The sequence below is a fragment of the Rattus norvegicus genome, chromosome 14 (assembly GCF_021556685.1).
Source record: "Rattus norvegicus strain SHRSP/BbbUtx chromosome 14, alternate assembly SHRSP_T2T, whole genome shotgun sequence".
Classification (NCBI taxonomy): Eukaryota; Metazoa; Chordata; class Mammalia; order Rodentia; family Muridae; genus Rattus; species Rattus norvegicus.
The window spans coordinates 27,092,349-27,117,586 of record NC_141547.1 but is presented as its reverse complement, the minus strand read 5'-3'; the positions used below and the strand labels follow the sequence as shown (position 1 = coordinate 27,117,586).

Sequence of the window (25,238 nt, the reverse complement as noted above, 5' to 3'; positions counted from 1 at the left end):
GATGGACACATTCAGGAATTAACCAACTGTGCAAATTTAATCTTGCCATTACATAAAAATATTTAAAAATCTACTTATTTCGTAGTTGGAAAATACTTCAACTATAATTTCAATTATGTGTTTTTAGAAAAACTTGGTTAGTTTTTAATGACATATAAACATTTGCTTATCTTCCAGAGATGTACTGGCAAGGGACGGGAAAATGTTAATATCAACACAAAAAGATAGCTATCTTAGGTAGCAAAATTAAATATATATGTGTACCAATCATTTTAACGTGTGAGAACCAGAACATTCATGAGGATAAATATGAATTTTTCTTAATATTGCAAGACTTTTACAATATACCAAGCACAGACTTTGGCAAGCAATTCACGAGAGAGAGAGAGAGAGACAGAGAGAGAGAGAGAGAGAGAGAGAGAGAGAGAGAGAGAGAGAGAGTTAGTTCATTAAAATAAACACATGATGCCACTGTTATCAATTTGGCTAAGAGGAAAATTGATTCCATTTAATTTAGAAAGGTAATGTGGCATTAGTTAACTATGTATTTTTATTGCTTTTAAAAACAAGTATCTACATTTGACATGCTTCTCCTGAAAATATCAGTTTCATTTGTAAAACTTCAGAATACGTTTTTGGCACCATAAGAACGAAATAAATGGCAGCTTAGACTTTTAAGAAGTTATTGGTACAGTTAGATTGAGGGAAGTTGTCATTTGTTATTACTGGAAAGAAAAGTACCCCTTAAAATATTATATTTCCTAGCTGTTCTAGCCCTTGTTCAAGTTAACACAGGTACTGGAAAAGCAAATGTATGTAATGTCTTTGGATGTGCAGTGATGATGGTGTCTTTTTTTACCTCTTCCTGTAGCTTTCAGCCGTGCCCCAATTCCCATGGCAGTGGTCCGCAGAGAGCTCTCCTGTGAGAGCTACCCCATTGAGCTACGCTGTCCAGGCACAGACGTCATCATGATCGAAAGCGCCAACTACGGGAGGACAGATGACAAGATCTGTGACTCGGACCCTGCTCAGATGGAGAATATTCGGTGTTATCTGCCAGATGCCTATAAGATTATGTCTCAAAGGTATGGTGCCTAAGACCTCTTCCTTTCATGGGTATCAAAAGTCAGTGTAAATTTGTTCGACAGACAGTGTGGATAAGGGTATCAGGTAGTGGGTGTTTTAGAAGAATTCAAGTTTCCACTGAAGATCACACCCCTATCACTGGAGTGGCCATGTTACAATCAGCACCATGAACTTGGAAAACAGTAAGCTCAGTAGCGTTATTAGTAAGTTTAATGTAGTAGGCCTAGTGTTGTGTTCTGCTAGGGTTCTCTAAAAATGGATTGGTTATAATAGAGACAAAATTTTCTCTTAAATGTGGAAATAGTCTTCTTCACAATTACTTTTTAATTATGTAAGAATTAGGAATACAAATAATATAGAAGACAAAAAGCCACGTTAGGGCCAGTGATTACAAGCAGTTGATGCTCTTACAGAAGACCCAAGTTTGGTTCCAAGCACCGACATGGAAACCAAACACTAACTATTGCCTGTAACTACAGTTTTAGGGGTTCTGATGATCTCTTCTGGCCTCCTTTTGCACTTGGACACCTGTGGTGCATATACAGAATAGCCAACACACACACATAAATGAAAGTAAAATAAATCAATAAAAATAAAATAAGCAAAATAAGCAATTTATGTAATTATCAATCAGAGCACAGTAATATGTAATTGATAAAAAAATGTTTAACCTTGTAAAACTGAAGAAAATACTAATTGGCAGTACAGTTTTTGAAAAGGATTATGTTTGACTATTTAAATTATTACCATGTCAAAACTTATAATCTAAGGTACCATATAATTTCATGAGATAAGGAAACTGTTTGATTCTAAGAAAATAGGTCTATGGATATCTATAACAAAGAAGATTTAAGATTTGTCATAATAAAAATTCCTTATATGTTAATTATATATGTGTACATGATGTATGTATATATACATATATATGCATATAGAGAGACAGAGGGAGAAGAGAAACATATATTACACATTTGTTCATTACTATAATCATTACTTGGGAATAGTTATTCACTTTATCTTAATACTTCCTATTTTATCAGGGTTATTAGTTATTAAGAAATTCATCAATGAGTGATGAATTTATTGAACGCCTATTATAATTGAATAGGTGCATTTTTCATAAGTATTTTTTACTCAGACATGATTTATCATTATGGTGTTATTAAGGCATTATTAAATATGAGAAGAAATTATAACTTGGAGGAAACTAAATAACTTGCCCAAACACAAACACAACACAATGCACGCTGGTCTGTACCTAATCCCCAGAGTTAAATAAGTTACACATAAAAAAGAGTTCGAATCTTCGCTATTCTGGCTATGAAACCCATGCTTACTTTAGCTATTTATCTCCTTATAAAATCTTTTATTATTGTGCATGTACAATGTGCAGGAAGTACACATATGTCATGATGGATGAACAGCACTCAGAGGATCCTTTTTAGGGAGTTGGTTCTCTCCTTCCAGCTTCCCCTGGATTCAGGGATTAAATTGAAATCTCTAGCCTTGTAAGGCAAATATCTTTATGCATTGCGTTGCCTCACTGGCCTCAATTTATCACTTAGTGTTTAAGTTATTTTGTATGTTTATGTGTGCTCATAGGCTATTCGAGTCAATAACTTTAGGTTAATGCCGGATGTATAATAGAAATGTATATTAATAGAAATCACAACATCTATGTCTGATGAGCACGTCATTTAAAGGATGCAGGAGGGATAATTCACGTTGCATGTATTGTAGGCTTTGGTTTGTCTGTTGATAAAAGAGTAACTTATGCTAAAGCAGGTGCTGAAGAAATATAAGATACGGAAGTTCAGGATTCATTTGATAAAAGCTGGATAATTGGGATTGGGGATTTAGCTCAGCGGTAGAGCGCTTGCCTAGCAAGCGCAAGGCCCTGGGTTCCGTCCCCAGCTCCGAAAAAAAAGAAAAAAGAAAAAAAAAGCTGGATAATTCTTTACTTGTATGTCTTCATTATATAAAATTGACAAGGGTCCATCAAGTCTGGGTAAAATTAAAATGTTATAAAAAGATTTCAGTCTTTTCTTTCTATTCTGGTGTAATATTTACTCTGGAAATGTTTACTATAAGTGGCATAGTAGCAAAATCATTATTTCAGTTGGGTAATCAAACATATGTCTATTCCATAGTAGGTGTAGTTTTTTTTTAGGTAGCACAGGTTTTCTGGTGTTAAGGGGTAATTGGTATTTAACAGAAGCATGCACTTCATTAGTTTGGTTCCATAAAAGACTTCCCTTACATTTTTTAGTCCATTCACCAATACCATTCCAAAATAATCCATAATCATGTAATTATTACAAGAATTAATAATAAGGGACCGTCTCAATTTGTTGAAGGACATAGGCTGCATAGCCATAGAGACACATCTGTAGGAGGAACCTCCCTTCAACACTAAATCCTTGGAGTAAATTCTCCTGGTAAATTCTTAATGGAGACTTTTCAAGTTGCCCGAAATAACTGTGGTCATTCCTCTTTGTACTGTCCAGTGTAGTATGTTTTCAGTTTCCAAAACAAATGTTTTGATCCTCGCAGAGATTACTCTGGGTCCCTGTTGTTAGATGGCCAAGGTTACCCAGCTTTTTTATAATTAACTGTTATGATGTCATGCCAACCACATTAAATAATGGAAATAATAACCAGCTATGACATCAGGAATGCTGATAGCAGAGATATGCTGATCAGATGAATACATTTAACATGAAATAAAAATGGAAAGCACCTTCTGGAGTGTGCACTAGATAAATGGATTTTTGTTGTCAAATTTAAGCTTTTAAAAAGATTGTTTCAGGGTATAAATATTAAGTATGTCTTGAGGGAGGATTATTACTAAGTATGAAAGTTATTATTACTATACCCTTGCATAAACTTGTGAAAAAGCCTTTCTAACTTGTTCCTTTAAATCTCAAAGCTTAGACAGATGAGACAAAGAGACACATGAAATACACTTTGTGTTAAATTTGGACAAGTTGCATAAACTAAAGTATGAGCTAACTTTTAAGTATGAAAAATTTGTGCATTGAAATAAAGGAAATATGAGAGCAGATACCCTCATTGGTCTGATGCCATTTGGTTCAGACCTCAAAATTGCCCAGACATGAGGCTGAAATGGTTTTGGTCCCTTGGTACCATCTGGGGTACACACACACACACACACACACACACACACACACACACACGCACGCAAATTGAACCTCCATGTTCTAAATCTGAATGATCTCATGTCATGGGTCCCATCTCGTCAGCCTTCTTAATATTTCACATTTATTGTTCTTTTTTTCATGTTAAAAGATTAGCTCAAATGATGACGTCCATTTATCCTTCAGAAACTTCACATCTTCCTTATTGTGTGTGTCCATCAGGTAGTCCAAATTATAGCACAGCTGGTTCTCTTTGTCTAATTGGATGCTTTGAGAATTCTGAATGAATGTTCTTATCCAGGAACCACCTTAGCATCCTTATGCTCGTCATCATGTTCATTAACAATTCTCTCAACACTGATACTCGCATGGCTTCTATTCTTTTCATGTTGTGTCTGTAGAGTTTAGAGATGTCTTAGAAGAAACACTCAACAACGTGCAGGACTTCAGGAAGTTTCCATGTGGACTTCGCCTTCAGCTATTAACTATGATACTTGAGTCATTCACTAAGCCAGCTCTTGAAAGTATACAAGTGGTGCTTACTGTGACAGTCAGGTTCGATGGATAAATAAACCGAGTCTGGTTTCTGCACATAAAATACTGTGGGCTGATGAAATGCAGCCAACAGGATCGTTTGCTCAGCATTCTCTCCTCCACTCCTTTACGTTTACTGAGGAAATCAGAACAGGAGGTTTCATTCTAGTAGGTAATATCAGAGAGCCCTTTGGGCAGGAAGGCATTAACACTGGCTCACTTAACGTGCATGCTGTGTCCGTGGAAGTAGACTGGATGAACAGGCAGAGCGGCCTCCTTCTGTCTCCTACATTGGCTGTTGAACTTACTGGTGCTCAACTTACGGGTGCTCTGTTCAGGATGTCCCCGCATTTTATTCGGCCCAGTCCTCTACAAATATGTCAGTGCTTGGGATTAAACTATCCTTTTAAAACAACGGCTTTTCAATTGGGGACACAGGACATCGAGATACCATAGAAATACTAGATGATACACAAGTTTGATAAGTTTCTTCATTTAATTTTTGATACAAATTTGACACCGATTCCTTCTCAATGTAAGGAGTCTGAATGTCACGTGCATTGACATTTAAGTTGTCTTTTTAGAATATATCACAGCATATGTGGTCTCATAGTTCTATTTTACATGCGCCTGCCGATAATTTTTTTTAAACTGTGAAAGCATTTGCAAAGAGGTATGTGTATTTATGTGAGCATATAATTTCACTGACTTATACACACAGAAAATGGCACAAATCAGATGTGTACAGCTCAAGGAAATCTCATAAACTGAGCTCGTCCACATATGTAACAACTGGTGAAGACAGGGGACATTAGCCACGTCCCTTCTTAAAGGACGTCTCCATTCTGACTTTGGACAATCTAAATTAGTTTTTGCTCATTTTGTAACTCAAACAACGATTTTCGATAAGATATGCTTAAACTTTGCCTGTCTCATTCAGTGTCTTTGCTGTGCTCAACTATCACTGAATATTTTTATGTGCCACAACTTTGTCATTTCAGGCATAATTATTTTCTAACACTTTTATAAAGCAGGGCAACTTTTATAATGAGTTGCTTTTAGGAAATTTGTATTACTGTAGCAAGATTCTCCAGGCCAGTTCCTGTTAATCTCCCTGTCTCTCCAACAATGTCATGTATTTAACCTATGTTTTTGGTGTGTGTGTGTGTGTGTGTGTGTGTGTGTGTGTGTGTGTGTGTGTGGCGCGCACGTGCGCGCCTTGATACATATTTTAGGCTAAGAATGAATATTAAATGGAGTTAAGAATATTTAACTTCTCAGTGGGGTCACTGGAAAGAGACACAAAAATAAATGCAGACAAAAATAAGTCTGTCATTGACATTTGAATTAATTTAGGCTCACAGGCCAGGAAATGTATACAGTAGAAATATATGTTCTCCTGAAACAAAACGCTTCCCTTTTATTATAGTTTCAGGAGTATTTTAACAGTATTGTATTCTCAAATGTTATCATCACAGAGGGCACGCAGCAGAAGAGAGAGAGAAATTGTATCTCACCTTTTGAAAGTTATCCTGCAGTTGATATCAGCGGCACTGCAGGGGACTTTACAGCTTTCGAAGAGATCTTGGTTTCTGTTGTACTCATTTCTACAGCAGTTGAAAAAAAGCTTCTTTAACAGTAGAGGGAGAGGTGCCAGTGGCGGGTCCTGTGTGTACATAGCCTAGTAAGTGTTTCACTAATGGGGAGTATACATATGAGCCACTTCTCTGTGACTGTGATGGAGCCATTGCAGGATGTTTAATGACTTCCTTCAAGATTACACACACACAAACACACACACACACACACACACGCACGTACGCACGCTCACTCACAAACAACAACAACAACCAAAAACTTTAAATACTTGCATTTTCCCAGACAGATGTAAAACCAATGTATTTTGCACATTGGACTGATATTTGTGTATGTGTTTGTTCTGAAGGACAGAAAGAAGCAGCCAAGAGCAGATAAGTTGTTCTCTCACCCTGATATACAGAATAGAAGTAGTCAGCAGTGGTCTTATTTGAGAGAAAGCTTCTGTTTTCCCACATTGTACTTTCTCTTGTATCTCTGGATCGATTACAACCAGTCAGCTTGCATATTTCCAAGTCCATGTAGTAATTCATTTAATTGTTAAATATTTTTTTTTGTTTTTAACAAAGTTTAAGGGAAAAGAAAATCTGTTTCTTTCATGGTATTATCCTAAACCCGGAAATATCAGGAGAGCTACTGATATAGGTGTGTGCTACTGGAAATGTTTATAATACAATTTATTTATTTATTTCATTTATTGAAAGCAAATCTGTCATATAGAGACTAAACTTGTCAACATATTTTTATATTTTGAATTATAATGTACATAATCTCCCCTTCTCTTTTCTCCCTCCACATCCCACTTTCCCCATTTGCTTCAGCTCAAACTCACGAGCTCCTCCTGTTGTCATTATGTAGTCGCACATGTCTCTGTGTGGGTCTTTTTCCCCATAAATACATAACTATAATGTGCTCTGTACATATGGACATGTTTGTACATGTTTTCAGCATTGACCACTTGGCACTGGATAGCAAGTCAGTGTGCTCTTTCCTGGGGAAGCCTCTCTCTCCCATTCTTGGCATTCCTTAGATATCTGTAATGCTTTGTCTAAGGGGGAACTTCCTGAGCTTTCTCTCCTCCATGTTATTGTATCCATTGTCATTGTCCTAGTTCAGTTCCTGTTCAGGTTGACATGTTGGTGAGACTTCACCAGTATAGTTTCTGCTATTTTAAGGAACACAATTAAACACCAAACTCGGTGCCTCTGGGTCCTGTGTCATAGTACTGAGATTTGAGAACTGTAAGCCAGCTGTGGCCTGAAATATTTAAATTCCAGTGGTGGTTTTTGTTTAGTAGTGTTCTGAGTAACTTTGGTGCCTGTAACTGTCGATAAGTGTTTTGGTAAACAACTTCAGCAAAATAATACGAACTAGGACTTCAGCAGAGAAACATTGATATGACTGGTATATCTTTAGAGTTTCTGTTTCATATTTGTTTTACAAAACCTGAGATTGATTTTGCTCACTTTTAGTAAATGCTTAATGAAGGTGGCATTTTGTTTCTTTAAGAGTTTTTAACGTTTTTTCCCCATTTTGTTTACTATTTTATCTGTTTTATATCTATGGGAATTTTCTCTATCTGGGCACATGTCTGTGCAGTGCAGTGCATTCTAAGGCCAGAAGAGGGCACTCTCTCAGACTGCAGCTACAGGTGCTTGTGAGCCATTATGTGTGTTCTGGGAATTGAACTAGTGTCCTCTGGAAGAGAAATCAGCACTCTAAACTGTTGTGTCTTCTTTCTGTTCCCAGTGACATTGTTTCCAAACCTTCATTCTGATCTTTGTTGCAGTTAGTCAGTAGAACTTGAAATATTAGAATACTTGGAATGTTTTCTGACAAAGAAGAAAGCTAAAATGAAACATTTTTAAATATTAGATGGCATGAGATGACTCTCAGATATCTTGTGAATAGGTGATGGTTTGTGCTTGGGCTTGTCCACTAAAGCCTATGAATTTGGAGCTTGGTCCCCAGTGTGGTAATAAAGAAGACAATGGAATTTCTATTGGATGTTAAGGAGAGGTCTTTAGGTAATTTCCTAAGCATTTGATAATTCCCTAAGAAGTTAGCTTGAACCAAACTCATTTAACCATTTCTTCACTTACTCAAGTGAAACACAAAACACTATTGTTCTTAAAGAACGAGGCAACTAAAGGACAGAAGTTTAAATAAAATCCCAAATGTTCACCAACACCTTGTTGCTGACAAAGAAATATCCATTTGCACACTAAGAGTGGGCAGTCTTAATTTTCTGATGCCAGGAGTATTCTGTGAAGCTAACTATATTATGGGACTTTTTTTTCTCTCTACCTTTTGAGTTTCCAGCTGAAGATACTCAATCTTTGAGTCTATACAGTTTGAGTTTGTTAATATTACCGACATTTTTACACTTTATAAGGACACCATTATCTATAGGAATATTTCGGCAAATGTAAATTTACCAGGGATCTTGGAGAATGATTGAAACTTTGCGTGGCTTTCGTAATAAAGAAAACACATAGCACTTTATAAGTTTAGGATCAGCGAGGCTTCATGAGTGGGAAGTTTAATGAGACCTTTCAAAGTAGAAATGAGAGGATAATACACTTTCTTAATAAAATAAACATAAGAAACAAAATACTCTGTAGCTACTAATGTTTTATATAATGAAGTTTTAGGAGATTAAATCTCCATCATCAAGGGTTTAGCGCATAGACAATAAAATGAACGTGCTCCAGTTTTATTTTTTGTCCCTTACGCAGTAATTATTTTTTCATTATAGAGTTTATTTTTATTTAGTATACTGCTTTTATTATTGTTTCCATAAAAATGCTCAGATTACATTAAAAAAAACTGTAAATGTGTGAACACAACTTGTTAAAGGGACTTAATGGCACAACCATAGCTAATAGTAACAGCAAAAGTGGAAAGGCAGCTTAGCTTACAGACAAAGATCCAGCCAGGCTGAGCTGAGTGACGTCACTGCTGTCACTCAGCCTTCCACCTTTCATCCTGATCTCCATGTGATACATAGTTGGGGGCCTTTTAACAGTTGTACAATTTGGGGATATTGGACTGATGGGAAATGTCTTATGAAACGCTTATGCCTTCTTTCAGGAGTATATTATGTGGCCTTTGATATCAGGGGCTGTGTATGGTATGCCCCTTGAGGAAAAGATACGGCGACAGTTAGATTGGCTGTAGAAACCTCTGCCTTAAACACGGGCTTATTCTGATGGCCAAGCAATGGTGAGGATAAATGATAAAATAATAAAATAGCCAGACCTCCCCTTCTTGGATCCCTTAGCTAGTACATGGGTACATGGGTACATGGGTACAGGGCCACTGTGGTGTCACGTGACCAAGGAACAGAAGAGTGCCAAGATTAGACGTCTAAATAAATTCGACATAGACAAAAATATTGTATCATGGCGAAAAGTAATTAATGACGGTGGCAGTTTGGGCCTGAAGATTTTTCTGTTGTTTTGTCGTTGATTAACAATGACTAAACTCCTGACCAAGAAGTAGTTAAAACATACGTCTTGGAACAAAAACGACATGATCTATGCTTTAGAACAACCTGAATCTATCCCTGCTACGGAGTTCTATATAAATAAGGAAACATCCCCACCCCGGCTGTCATTCAGTCAGGCTGCAAGATTCTGCGGACCCCCAAGTGTGACTCAGTCCTCCCTTGCTGACTCTTTATCTTTCGCTGTATCTGGCCCTCCCTTGGGGCTGGTGCCTGGCAATATGGTATTTCATAAGGTGCTAAAAATTTACTATCCACCAGATATTTGTTTCTTTGAAAAAAAAAAAAAAACCAAAACGACATTATCTGGTATTTATTCCTTCGTGTTCAGGAAGCTATGTGAGTCATATCTATTTGTAATTGGGATTATCAAATCGTGAAAGCAACGTCTGTTCTCCACTCCTCTGTGTTGATTTCAATCTATAAATATATATATGTTTGTTTGAGTTTAGGTAAAAAAAATAAAAATAAAATAAATAAATAAAAGACTTGCAGGCTTTCCAAAGCCGCTAGTAATCCTAATTACTGATGCTATCAATCTCAGAAGATAAACATTTGGATCTATTTCTTGGACCTGTTAGTTTGGTGAGTAAATAATGCTTGGCTGAGAGTATAAGTCTACAGAGATGTGAAAGAAGAAAATACTCTACCAAATATGTAGCAGAGGATTGCCCCATCTGGCATCGCCAGGAGGGAAGCCTCTTGGTCCTATGAGAGGCTTAATGACCCAGGGTAAGGGAATGCTAGGCTGCTGAGGCAGGAGTGGGTGGGCGGGTGGTGGCACATCCTCATAGAGTCAGGGGAGAGGCAGGAGGGAATGCGGGATTGTGTGTGGGGGGGCTGGGAATGGGGCTAACATTTGAAATGTAAATAAATAAAACAACCAATAAAAAATGAGCTGGATATATACACTGCTCAAATTCAAATATAAATAAATAAACAAATAAAAATAAATAAATAAAACAATGACGATGAATTAAAAATAATGGAAAAACACGATGATGATTATTACGCTAAAAGGGGAGCCACATAGCTTTTAGTTTATAGCTAGAGAGAAATGAAGAAATCTTTTCACCTAAGAGTACTGATGTTACTGAATTATTTAGAGCCACTTCATTCCCAAGCAGTCACTGAGGTTTATTTTAGATACCTCTTTGTGTTTATTTGTTTGTTTTGTTTTTTACTATTAGGTGTTACATACGGAGGAATGCAGGCATTTGAACTGACCTTGCAAACAGTGTCCAGTGAAAGATTAATGGTGCTCTCGCCAATACAAGCACCTTAATGGAATGTTACAATTATTGTCTCTTGATATAGTAACACTGAAGTTTGTATTTGCTTCTTGATAATAGTAGTTTCATTTTAGAATTATTCTCAGGGTCTGTTAGATGTTTTCTTGTTTTTCTCATAGACATCATATCTTTCTCTTTCTGATGTGATACAGATATTGTTTCATTGTTAGTATTTTGGCTACCCTAAAACCATATATTTGTAATTTTAGTGATATACAGTATTTCTGACCACTCTTATCAGGTACAAAAAACTTTCCAAACACTGACGTAAGGTATTTAGAAATTATGATTACAAAAGGTCCCCCTTTTTTCCCTCCTTCACAAATTAGTCTCATAAAAGATCTTTCCCTGTCCAAGGAATCACCTTTCTAAGTAGATCATCCTCATCTGAGGAGACAGAGACAAGACTCTGAATTATTTTTCTTGTTCCCCTGGGGAAACATGGGATCCTCCAAATGACTTTATATCCAATTTTTCCTTCAGTAGCAATTCAGTACTGTGAGATTAAAAAATACTATAACATATAATGTTGTGCAGAATACAATTTGTTCATTTATGTCTGAGTTGTAGTGAACCATAAATTAATATGAGCAACTTAAGCCACATGAAGATTTTGTGGGACATAAACATTTCACAAAGCGATGTAACTCAGTGTGATTTGTCCAGTTCCTGTAATTTACCCAAATGATGGCATGTACATGAAAGAGAAGCTCTGAAATATTATCTGACACATATTTAACTAACTCCTTTTACAATATTATAAGGAACGATGGTTGTAAATGGACTTTAATAAACTCTATTAGTTATTAATAAGACTTAATCGGCTCTCCCCACCCCCAATAACCAAGACAGACTCCTATGGATTTTTTAAAATCAGCTTTAGCACACTTACCAGGCAAATTGTCCCTAATCTAGTTTTCTAGTGCTAGAGTTTCTTCTTCACATGGTAAAAGAAAATCTATGCACAAATCTTAATCTAGGATTCCTGTCTTTTAAGTTGTTCGTTTTCTTTCTAACAATCTCTTTATTTTTATATGATGGTTTTTACTGGTATGCATGTATGTATATGAGCCACATGCATGATTGGTGCCTTACTGAGACAAGGAGAGTGTTAGGTTCCACAGGACTGGAAGTACAGATGTTTATGTGGCACCGTGTAGGTGCAGGGAACCGAGCCCAGGTACATTACAAGAACAAGTCAAGCACAGGGACTCCAGCTGCTATAGAAGTTTTCATGAGAAAACAACATGAAGGGACCTTTTGTTTTGCTCATTGTAGCAGGATTTAAAATCAACCTCAAAGTAATAGAATGCACACAATAGAAGTATTGTTGCAATGCATGGAAACAACCACAATTATCCAAGCATGACACTGTCACCTATTGTGTGTTTATAATTAATATATATATATATATATATGGTAATGATTAAAGAAAATGTACGTATTGAATAGTGCAGGACTTCAGAAACTTTCCTTTTTCTTCAGTTATTTAAAACTCCATGAATACATGTTTATGGGATCCAAGATTTTCTTTAGCAGTACTGAGGACTGGACATAAGACTTTAAGGGTGCTAAGAAAGTGCTGCTCTTTGTTCTAGTCCCTATTTATTTATTTATTTATTTATTTATTTATTTAATGATTTATATTCTTACTATGTAGCCTTAGCTAGCTGTGTAGATGCTTCTGGCCATAAACTTAAGCAATTTTACTCCTGCCTACCAAATGATAACATTATAGCCTTGTGCTACCATATCTTTCTGTTTTGTTTTTCTCCAGGTGTCAGAATAAATGTAATTACTTTACTTTACCAATAAAAGGAGCATGCCATCTCTCTGAGCAATGGATGGGTGATGCGCTTCTCATGGGAGGATGAATTCCTATGCTGGCCGCTGTGGGAACTAGAAGTTAATGAGTTTACATCATCATTAGGAAGTGTCACCCTAACTTTTGTTAATATAGATTTACCTATTTCAAAACAGAAGTATGCATATTTCTTACATTTCAAAAATATTTAATTATTGTTTCCACATCAAATGTTATTCTATGGCCTCTGTGGTACTGAAAAACAGGGATAAATAAGTTTAATTTTCAAAATCAAGAACACATTTTTAATGGGAACTTTTACTTCTCTAAGCTGGTTTCTCGGTACAGATTTTTGTGGTGCATACAGTCTCCATTTTCTACTGTTTCTTACTTTATATTCTTATGAAATGGATCTATCATTTATCTTCTATGATTCTCACTCCCCCTCCCTTCCCCTCCCTCCCCCTCCCTTCCCCTCCCTCCCCCCTCCCTTCCCTTCTGTTTGTCTACCCCCATCTCCTGCTGGCTCTTGTAGTTCTCTGTGCCACCTGTAAACCATCCTGCCTGAGACTCATCCTTACTTCTCAGTCTGTAATTTCCCATTTCAGGATATACTAGCAATTATTATGCATCCCAGTCCAAGAAACATCCTTTGTTCCCCTTTTAAGTTCCATGAAGCAGTCCTCATCCTTGTTTTCCTTACCTGCCTAATAAGTCCTGCCTAAACTGTACTCCTTCATTCTGTTCTAGTCGCTTTTGAAACCCGTACAGCGTGTCTTCATTTCTAATGCCTATAAGATATTACAAAGTATTTTTCCATGCTGAATCTTTGTCTGTTCAGCATATTTTAGAATTATGAACAAACACTATCTCAATTAGCAATGCATTTCAGCAGCAAATTTGGGAACAAGACTCTCATATATTTTATACTCTGTTCATTGACACTGAATGACTATTATAAAAGGAAATTTTTATTCATTCTACTTTTTTCAGCCCCTGGATGGTACAAGAAAAACATCTAGTTATCTGCTAAGATGCATAACTATTTATAAATTCCTTTTTCCCATCATCCTTCATGCCAGTAGCTAAAGAGATGAGTCTGTTAGTACTAGGCTATGGTCTTACAGAAAATTTAAAAAGAATTGCTTTGGAAAATTTGCATGTATATCCAAAAATAATGATGAATTTATATCTTCCTAAAGAGATGCATAGAATTGCTACCATATCTGCATCCTGCAATCTAATGTTTCAACTAGTTTATGTGCTTCATAATGAGTATAATTTATTTTTCTCCAGATGATTATAGATAATTTGTTAGTTTACATATCTGTTGTTTTTTCTGGGGTAGCCAGAGATAAGGCTCAATGTTTAGGAGCCATTGTTTCTCTTACAGAGAACCCAGATTCACTTTACAGAACCCACATGGTGGCTCACAATTGTCCTCATCCCCATCTATAAAGGATCTGTAGGCAGAAGATATACACACGGTACCTGTTTGTATGTGCAGGCAAAACACACACATAAAATAGGAATTACTTTTCAGTTTTATGGGAGATAACAATCCAAAATATTCAAGATCGATACATAAATAAATCAAGGGAAATGCAGTGGTTTTGCCCTCCGTGGTGGGGAGGGGTGAAGATCTGACCCACTGTTAATTCTTCCTGACATGGTTGGCTTCCTGGTATTCTTTGTTCTCTCTGGATTGACTGCTTCTTATGCTTCTAACGCATGACTGTATGTGATCCCTGGTAACCAAAACTCTCTCCTTCAAAACTAGAACAATAGGTATAGTAAGCCCACAGTAAAGATTCTTTATCCTTGCCTTACCAACAAACAATCGATTTATCCAATAGGGTAAGCTTGCCATCAAGTCGTGATAGCAATCACTTGAGTATGTAAGTAAGCCAGTGATCCTTATCTCAAGATGAAAATTTCTTCCATTGGATGTTTGGCAATGCCCACAAATGTATGTGGAAGGTACTAATAATATCTAGTGTAACATCCAAGGGAGCCCCGGCTCACCAACGTTTTACCAAGTCAAAACTGCCCAAGACACTTGAATTCAGAAACCCTACCTTGAACTGATCAGGAACCAAAATGGAAGTAAGTTTAACTCCAGGTGAAGCCCACGCTGAAAAAAAGGCAAGTTAGTGTTGTGTGTTGAAAAAAAATGCAAAGTGTTTTTTATTAGAAATAATGCCAGGTTAAACATACTTCTTTACGACTATAACTGGGAATGGTATTTCTCCAAATTTCTCAGTTCGGAGCTTGTCTATATTTTAAGATAGACTGTATTTTGAACTATGAAAATGTCACTATATTGGTAAATAATAGGCTTTGTTTTATCTCCAATTGTTTTTTGAACTTGGTATTGAACACCTGGTTCTATGGACTTTTCTCAGTTGTACGTAAGGAAGCTATTTCAAGCAACAATCTCTGTAAAACTGAGGTCTTATCCTTAAAAGTTTTGTCCAATTAATGGCATTTCAATCTGCCAATATTTCTGCAAACTTGGAATAGGCCGCACACACTCTTTATGTGAGTGGTTAACGATAGCAGAGGGACTGAAGGCAAGGCCATCTCTCCAACACTTGCTTTGGGGATGTGAAGAGGGGAAATAATCAGTGTGGTGTAAGTCCAGGATAATTTTCAAACCAAGCTGACTAAGTTGTGGAATACAAGTCATTAAATTCAAACAGCAGGGTTTGAATATAAAAAATTGCTTCTGGGAAACATGTTATGAGTTACATATGAGTTATATTTTTAAGAAAATGCCTCCTAGATAATCTACCCTAGGTATTTAAGACACTTCTGGGTTACTTTTCACTGTGTTTTGATGCTAATTTTTCTATATAGCCTTTCCTCACCTTATAGGATAAAAGGTTCCAAAATAGGATCAAAATTCCTCTTTCCTTAAGAGGCCCCTCCTCCACCAGACTGAAACTTGATGGATATTTACGTAATCACTTTAGACACACTCAACATTTTGCAACTGAAGAATTCATTCTCTCACGATGTTTTCAGAGAGAAAACTGAAGGAGGAACAATGGCCTTTCAAAACCACAGGCAACAGCCCAGCAACTCTCTCTAACCTTCCCTTGCTTTCCTTTGTAGAATATTCTCATATTACATTGAATGCCAGTCTTCACCCTGGTCACAGATCTTACAATCTCAGAATATTTGTAGTCTCTGTAGCAGCGGAACTGCTGAGCACAAAACCCAAACCCAGTAAATCCACACAGATATCCCCCCACACACACATTGCGGCTTCAATTATGAAAGAAAACAATTCCATCAATCATTAGCATTGATCTTGAAGTGTTACAAGAACTAGATGACCTATGGTCTGGTGGAAAAGTTCCGTAGAAGAGATACGTGTCACAAATTAATTTCTGTTTTCTTTTTCTTTTAAATTTGGAGATTATAATATAATGACGTCATTGCTCCCTCTCATTTTTTGTATTTAAAACTGTTGGGAAGTTCCCTCATCATCAGTGGTCGATGGGAAATAACACTGAGGTCTAGAATAGGCTTCTCCTAAGGCTGTTCTTTGTTTCTGGATTGAGACCTACAGACCTCCTTTAGGACAGCCCCTCCCCACCATTCCAGGGAGTCATGGCCAAGATAATTAAATGAATCTAATGAAGGAAGCCAGCTTTTATTTTTCATTTTAATTGGTTATTTTATTTATTTGCATTTCAGATGTTTTCCCCCTTCCCAGTTTCCCCTCTACAAGACCCTATCCCCTCCTCCCTCCCACCAGCCTCTATGAGAGTGCTCCCCTACCTGCCCTCCCACTGCTGTATCAGCAGCCTAGCATTCCCCTCTCCTCTGATTCATCAAGCCTCCACAGGATCAAGGGGCTCCCAATGATGCCAGATAAGGCAGTCCTCTGCTACATATCTAGCTGGAACCATGGGTACCCCCTGTGTACTCTTCAGTTGGTGGTTTAGTACTTGGGAGCTTTAGGGGGTCTGGTTGGTTGATGTTGTTCTTTCTATGAGGTAGCAAACCCCTTCAGCTCCCACAGTCCTTGCCCTAAGTTCCCTGGTAGAGTCCCAGTGCTCAGTCAAAAGAAAGTTTAGTGGGTTCGGTCCCCAGCTCCGAAAAAAAAGAACCCAAAAAAAAAAAAAAAGAAAGTTTAGCTGTATACATCCGCATCTGTGTTGGGGTCCGGCTCTCGCAGAGCCTCTTGGGCAACAGCTATACCGGGCCCCTGTCAGTAAGAACTTGTTGGCGTCAGCAATAGTATCTGGGTTTGGTGTCAGCAGAAGGGAAGGATCCCTAGGTGGGATGGGGTAGTCTCTGGATGGCCTTTCCTTCAGTTTCTGCTCTGCTCTTTGTCCCTGCGTCTCCTTTTGATAGAAGGAATGCTGGATTAATATTTTTGAGGTGGGTGGGTGGGCCCATCTCTCTACTGGGGGCTGTGCCTATGCACTGGATATGTTCTCTACGGGTTCTATCTCCCCTTTATTGGGTATTTTGACTAAAGTCTACCCTGTTGGGTCCTGGGAACCACTTGGATCTCTGGTATCTGGGACTTTCTAGTGGCTATCCTCAGTTCCCCCACCCTCACTGCTACACACCTACTTTCAAATTCCTGACCCTCATGAATTGGCACTCCTCTTTCTCTCCCCCTTCTCTCTCCCTTCCAGATCTCTCCCTCTACTCCCCAGAGATTTTTTCTCTTCCCCCTACTGAGTAGTACTGTAGCATCCACACATTGATGTGATCTTCTTTTGTCTTGGGTTTCATATTTTCTGTTAGATTCTTATATAAATGGGATTTGACACATTGCTCAGGCACTGGTTAATAGTGACTATTACAGGCACCAATGACCAGCATTTCTCAACCACTTATAACCCTACCTACAAGGGACTGATGTTTTCTCGACCTGTTGTTATCTGTAGTCCTGTGAATACACACACACACACACACACACACACACACACACACACACACACACACCACATAATTTCTTAAAAACTGTTAAAAATTCTATTTGTGCCATGGGAAAAATGTCCACAAGGACAAAAAGAGAAATCCCATTACAGTTTCATCTAGAAATAAAATATCTAATAGATTCAATGATGCGACTATTGAAATGTTTAAAATTCTATATTGAAGCTTAGCCAAAAATGTCTTGAAACAATGAGATAACTCAACTGATAGCTTGCTTCTTTTAGTTTGGATTATATTAAAATCTTAATATGTGATAAAACGATTCCAAGCATTCTACTTTAAAAGCAATTGCTTGAAAAAACAGGTGTTACACTTTCTTGTTTGCTAGCACATGCCTGGAATGAAACAATTATCTGCCACAATGCTGTGTGTGATTCACTTGTATCAAAAAAAAAACAAAAAACAAAATTTCCTGGCAATAACCAAGTACTTCAAAATTATTTCCAGGTTCATTATGAATAAAAGATAAAATGAAAAAAGTCATAAACACTTAGCGTCTGGTTTTTTTTTCAAAAATTAGAAAACATTATTTAATAGAAAAAATATACTTTGTAGTAAAATGGTCTCTGGCTTTCTTGGAAGATGGTAAGCTTATCTTACACTGACATTTACTTCCAAAGGAAATAACAGTGCAATTTTCATAGAACTTAGAATTTCAAAGAATATATAATCATCTTTTCTTTGTGTGTGCATGCACGGAATGGAGATACTCCGTTCTGGCTTCTGAAAGAATTCTTGGCATTTCCCAAGAAGTGGAGAAGGTTGATAAGTGTCTGTGGCAACACTAAATAAACCAATGAAAGCTACTTCTTGGAAGTGCCTGGCAAGTCCACTTATGACAGGACAAAAAGAAAAAAAAAGAATAAGCACCCTCAGTTATCATTCAAAGTCTGCAAAAACATTGTGATGTACCCATAGACCAGGGAAGAGTAGACACACGACTAAATTTCGTCTTGTTCAAGATCATTGATTTCAAAGTGAAAGCAGAGGGTTGGGGGCAGTAGGAAGGGCTGAAGTCCAGTCAGAAAGAGGCACATTCACATGGACGATGCTGAATTGTGTGGCTTTGGAATGTATAACAAAGGGGACAGAGAAGACATGATCAGAATGGAGTATTCATGTTATATAGAACACAAAAACCAGAAAGGTACAAGAGCTATCCTCAGATTTACTTTAGGGAACTGGGTCCAGGCAGTTGTGGTTGGGGCTCACAGGAGTAGGACATTAACATTTGTAAAGTCTGAGATGCTACACCAGTTGGCCTCCAGGTTGGACTGCTGTCCTCCACATTACCCACTTAACATTAACATTGCCTCTTTTTTTCCCTGGTGTTCTTTCTTCCTTCCTTCCTTCCTTCCTTCCTTCCTTCCTTCCTTCCTTCCTTCCTTCCTTCCTTTCTTTCTTTCTTTCTATGGATATAAGCCCTCTATCTCTTCCCCATCCCATTTTTCTATAAGGGCGTCCCCCTCCCCAACCATCTTCCCTACCCCCGTTCCCCTTCCCCTATACTGGGTGGGTCCAGTCTTGTCAGGGCCTAGGACTTCTCCTTCCATTGGTGACCAGCAAGACCATCCTCTGCTACATATGCTGCTGGGGCCATGGGTCAGTCCATGTATAGTCTTTGGGTAGTGGTTTAGTCCCAGGGAGCTCTGGTTGATTGGTATTGTTGTTCTTATGGGGTTGCAAACCCCTTCAATCTTTCAATCCTTTCTCTAACTCCTCCAATGGGGATCCCGTTCTCAGTTTTTGACATTGCCTCTTAAGCCAGTCTTTTGATTCTCTTGGCCTTGTTCCTTGGATCCACATGATGGTGCCCTCCAAACAGGGCCAATGCTCATTCCTGCCAGAAATATTTTTCTTCTTCTGAAGATCAAGTTAACTGCCGGGCAATTGTCCATGGACTTATTTTGAAATGCTAAAAATTGTTTCAAACTACATACAAAGAAGTAGGAAAATCTCTAACCAAATACAGTTGGCATATAAATATACTTAGATCGATATAATTTTAAAATAAAAAGTTGAAGCAAGTTTTACAAAGGTACAAAGATGAAATAGGATCCTCCCTACTTGTTTAGTCTTCTTTGCTTATCTGCTGTTATATGAGAATAAATTACTGTAGCATAGGGTGAGTATAAGAATTGTGCTAAACTAAAGAGATATGTAGTATCTAACGAGAGTTAACTGTGTTAACATATTTTGCTAGCCATGTTACTAGTGATTAAGACATACAGAAGTGACTTTTTAACATAAATCTAATTGTGTGTGCATGTGTGTGTGTGTGTGTGTCCCCATGCGCATGTGTGCACATTCATGTGCACGAGTGCACCTTTAAATACTAGAAGAAAGGACAGTTCCATTTTGATTGGAATTGTAAAAGATTGTTGACCAATGAATGTGGACTTGAAAGCATCCTTTGGAATACCTGCAAACATTCTTGACCACTGGGACATCTTTCCCACTCTATAAATTTCATTTTGATATCTTAAAAAATACAATGACTAAGGAAAACATATTCTATAGGAAATGTCTCCTATGAACTGAAAGTAGAAATAATAATTGCCATGAATTATGGTTACATTTAATTACTAGTGCTGGTAAGATCAATTTCTTAAGGTCAGTTCTAAGGGATATGTCCATGCCAAATATTCATCAATATTATAAAAATAGAAGAATATGGAAACAACATGGTTTAGTTTTGTTTTATTTTTTGTTTTTGTTTTTGTTTTGGATTGTTTGTTTGTTTTGTTTTTCTGTTTTCTGTTTTCAAAATCCAGCATCAAATATACTGCAGAGGCAATCGGAATAATGGTTGGGAAATGCGGAAGGCAAGACTGTCAAGATCATGCTGGAGTTATGTCAAGACTACATCTTATAACTAAATGCAATTATATCCAAATAGTGGTAATACATAGTTTATTTTATGTACATATGTATACTCATGTATATATATATATATATGTGGTATGTGCATTGTACATGTGGGGTGTGTGTGTGTGTGTGTGTGTGTGTGTGTGTGTGTGTGTGTGTGGTGTTGGCCAAAGATAAACAACTGATGTCTTCCTCAATCTGTAACTTTTGTTTTGAGAAATAATTATTTTCAATGTATCGAGAGCTTATAGATTCAGTTCAGTTATAGACTGCAAACCCCAGAACTATTCACGTTTTTGCCTCCCAGCTCTGGACTTACAACCATCACAAGTGGGGAGCATTGAGCTTAAGTCCATTTATACATATGATACTTTTATTAACTAAACCAGTTCTCTAGCCCTACTATATTAAATATTTGTAGAATTATTAGAAACAATCTCTCTCAACACAGTGTACTAGAAATGCAATGGTTCTACTTACTTGGGTCTGATCAGAATCTACCTAAGATTATCAGATCAAGTGGAGCAAATTATCTTTGATTTTTATACGTGAGGAATATAGAAATACAAGAATTGGCAAAGCTATGATTATAACTCATTCATGAGTCAAGCACTTTGGTTGTGAATTAACTGTGCTACTCTTTGCCATTTGTGCTGGCCCTTTACCCTGGTTTAGTATGTTTACATAGAGATAACGAGAGTGATGAGGTAAATTTTCCACTCATGAATTCTATCTCCTATGCAAGCCATCTTTCTTTAATAGGGCGAAGTCCTTGATGACTGGATGTGTAAGGTCCCAATTATGTGGAATTAATGATATGTATTTATTTGTACTGTCAACTAGATGTAGCCTAAATCATTTATTCATGAACAACCCTAAAGCCATGACTGAAAAATACAGTTTCAATCATTGTTAGTGGCATGTGGGCTGCTCAGTCATATCCAGTATTCTAAAAGTAGCTGTTGATCTTTTACCAGTAAATACTCTCTGCAGAACTTATTTTCTTGCTTAAGTTTAAGAAGAAGTTTCTCTCTTCCCGTCTAGCCTGGCCCCACCACTAGATGAATAGTTACACACACTCAATGACTTGGAGTAAGGCATAATTATTCTTTCCCAGGGATGAGCTTCCTAAATGGTTATCCAGTTTAGGACTCTAAAAGAATACAGTGCCAAACCCCATCAACAGGTGGTACTTGAGGTGTTGACATAAGAGAGGTCATAGGGTGAGAGGAAAATAATATCATTATATTTTAATAAATATAAAATGGCATTTAAATGATTAAGTTGAAAAATATTAGTAATTTTTCGTTATGGGCTGGCAAATTGCTTAGTGCCTAAAGGTATTTGTCAATCCATAGGTCTCACACAGGAGAAGAAAATATATTTCTCTGGGTTAGTCTCAGAACACAGACACACACACACACACACACACACACACACACACACACACAGAGAGAGAGAGAGAGAGAGAGAGAGAGAGAGAGAGACCATTAATTCTAAAAGAATGCAATTTTGTTTTTAGACTAGAAGATAATACTTATTAATCAATGTTTATGTAGCTGTCCTATCAAGTGTCAGGCTATTAACTGCAGAAAGGAAGCCACAGCAGGGACAAGGCTGGAAAATTATGGCCAATAATATTTTTATGGGTTTGCATATTTGCCAACTTTGCATGGAGAATAGAGAATATATATCTCAATTCTAGATTATTTAATGTTGATATTAATTAAAGATTACTTATCAGTATTCCCAGAGACTTCTACGTTGTTTTTATTATTCACCTTCTGAAATAATGAATTTCAGCTCTGCTGACATGTGCAAATACACAATTAATAAACAAGGTGTAATGCACAATACGTACCATTTTAGACTATATCCTAAAGACTGCCCTAGAACATTTATTAGGTTTCATAACTCATTTATGAGTAAGAATGTGCCTGATTAATTTCTAGGGCTGTTAATATGTAATGGATCAACTCTTAAAATTAGAGAAGTAAACATGTGTCCCATGAAAAACACCCACACATTTGAAATTCATTTTTAAATTATTTCATGCTTGCCATGCTGTTTAGCTGAGTTTGGTCTGTATTTGAGGACTTTCGCCTTCTCCCGCCTGAATTTGCTCTCCTATTATTCATGTTTGCATACAACCCTCCTTTTGTCATACAGCTTTTCCTGACACTGTTATGTCTTAATCCTTCCCCTTGGGCCTGTGCTATGTTACCTTCAAATGTGTGACATTGAGATAAAATATATCAAATGAAGACCCACCCACCCCCAGCTTCTGTTGGAATTTTTAAGTATTCCTTGAGAAGACATTTTTACAAAAGCAGATAAAATGTGTAGAAGGTAACCATGGATTCTTTAGCTTCCTTTAATAAAAATGATTCCTCATAAGCGTCTGAACTAATAGAGACTTACAATAAATATCTGTTATATGTAATGAGGTATATTTTCTCTAACCAGAGTCACTATGGATATTAAAAGCGGGATGGGTTAATAAATATTTCAATATTATATGCGTGATCCTAGAGGACCGGATCCTGAGATATTTGCTTAAATTCGCGCTACAAGAATAGATGATATATTTATGTGAGTTTCACTGTCTGCTTTGGGTTTTCCTTTTTTTGAGATAGGTTTCATATACATTAGGATGGCCTCTGATTTCTCCTGTAACCTAGAGGACCTTGAAATTCGAATCTTCCTTAATCTCAATCTCACGGACAGGGATTATAAGCAGGCAATGTCACACCCAAGGCGCTGAGCATGCTGGGAGGCACTCTGCCAGCTGTGTTATAACCTCATCCCACACTTTAGAAGTCTCTAAATTAGTGCCTTTCTTTGCATGAGGGTCACATTTTTGTAACCTACTCTTGATTTTTAAACTCAGCTGAAAAAAATGTTTTATTTTCTGTCTCCAGTGATACAAGTGTCAGTGAATCACTCACCTGGGTATGTGAACACAACTGTTTAGAGGTGTATGACTTCAAAGTGAGAAATAATAAATTTCCTATAAGTAACCTTATATCGGGACTGATCTTGAAGTTATATGGTAGATAGCAGAACCTCTATAGAATGGGGATCAGAATTGAATGCACATGACGTCACGGATTAAATAACTACCGCAAATTCAGAAGTCGTTAGAGAGAATTTCTCAAGAAGTAATTTTATCTAAATTATTATTATGGGGGCGGTCGAATAGCTTGAGGAGATCACACTTTCCTTGTTATTATGAATATAGAAAAATATTCAAATGTTCAGTTGATTCTCTAGATCTCTTATCAGGTAAAAGCTGAAAGAAAAATGGATCTAAACATAGGAAAAAGATTTCCTTAGTGCTTCTAAAGAAAAGGTGTTTTATTTCTATGAGATCTGAATTAATTCTGTAGACATCAAAAATAAGCAGTAAAATGTCATTGAGGTGGAAATGTTTACATAAGTCAGCATTAGCAATTTCCTTGAAAAGTGACAATTACTTATCAGTCTTTTTAATATTTAGATCACAGAGAAAAATACTTACTTTTGTTTCCCTCTAAAAGCCCTTCTGTCAACACTCCGGGATATACAGAACCAATCTGTCACGGGCAGATTTTTTTTTAATCTCTCATAAATAATTTCCAAATTTCAGTTGTTTAGTACACACTTCAATATATCTTGTATCGCTCTCATGATATCTGCTCTCATGATATCTGCTCTCTGATACATAGAGATTCCAGTGCATGGCAAATTCCTCCACTCTGCAATCAGGCACAGGTTTTTGTTCTGAAGCTAATTGATTCTACCATCATGCTCCCTGCAAATTTCTATTCCATGTGTTCTGTGCTAACTATTCTCTGAGATAACCGCTTTAAGAGAAAAACATCTCTAAGTGAGTGTCATTTTGACATCTTGCTTCACTGTCATATGGCTTAATTTCCAAGGCACTTACATTAGGAAACTGGAAAGTTGGGCATTCAGAAACAATAAAGTTGAAATGTGAAATGGGATCTGTATAATTTTTCCCCTGAAAAATGTTACTGTTGATTCCATGACTAAAAAAAGAAAGTCATTTATCCCACTTAGATTGAAATGTGGCCAATTCAAGCTTATGACAAGTTCATGGATGGATAGTGGCACAAATTTGATAACATTCTTTCAGTTAAGAGGTCCCTGTGGATTTCATCCAGTGCACTGTTGGGAGACTGGCTTTCCCTGCACTGATGGATCTCCAGGAGATTCGCCCTTTCATAAGACTCATAAGAAATCAAAGCCAACATTAAACAGTAAACAGAAACTAGGTTGTGGAAATATTGATGACTAACTGTGCTTTTCCTGAAAATATCCATATTTTATTTGCTGGAGCAATGGATATCCCTTGTGTTACAGGATGCTTCCTACACAGAGTACATTCATAGACACCGTTAAAAGAATCTTGAAATAATAAACAT

General features: G+C 37.1%; 1 protein-coding gene across 49 annotated transcripts in view; it reads left to right on the top strand.

Annotated features, from left to right (window-relative positions):
* Adgrl3 (adhesion G protein-coupled receptor L3) overlaps positions 1 to 25,238 on the top strand; it is a 781,670-nt gene that overhangs the window by 355,249 nt on the left and 401,183 nt on the right. For all 49 annotated transcript variants that reach the window (XM_087582192.1, XM_087582189.1, XM_087582185.1 and 46 more), the window contains 1 exon segment: positions 872 to 1,085. In XM_087582192.1, coding sequence (XP_087438318.1) covers positions 872 to 1,085 — 214 coding nt within the window.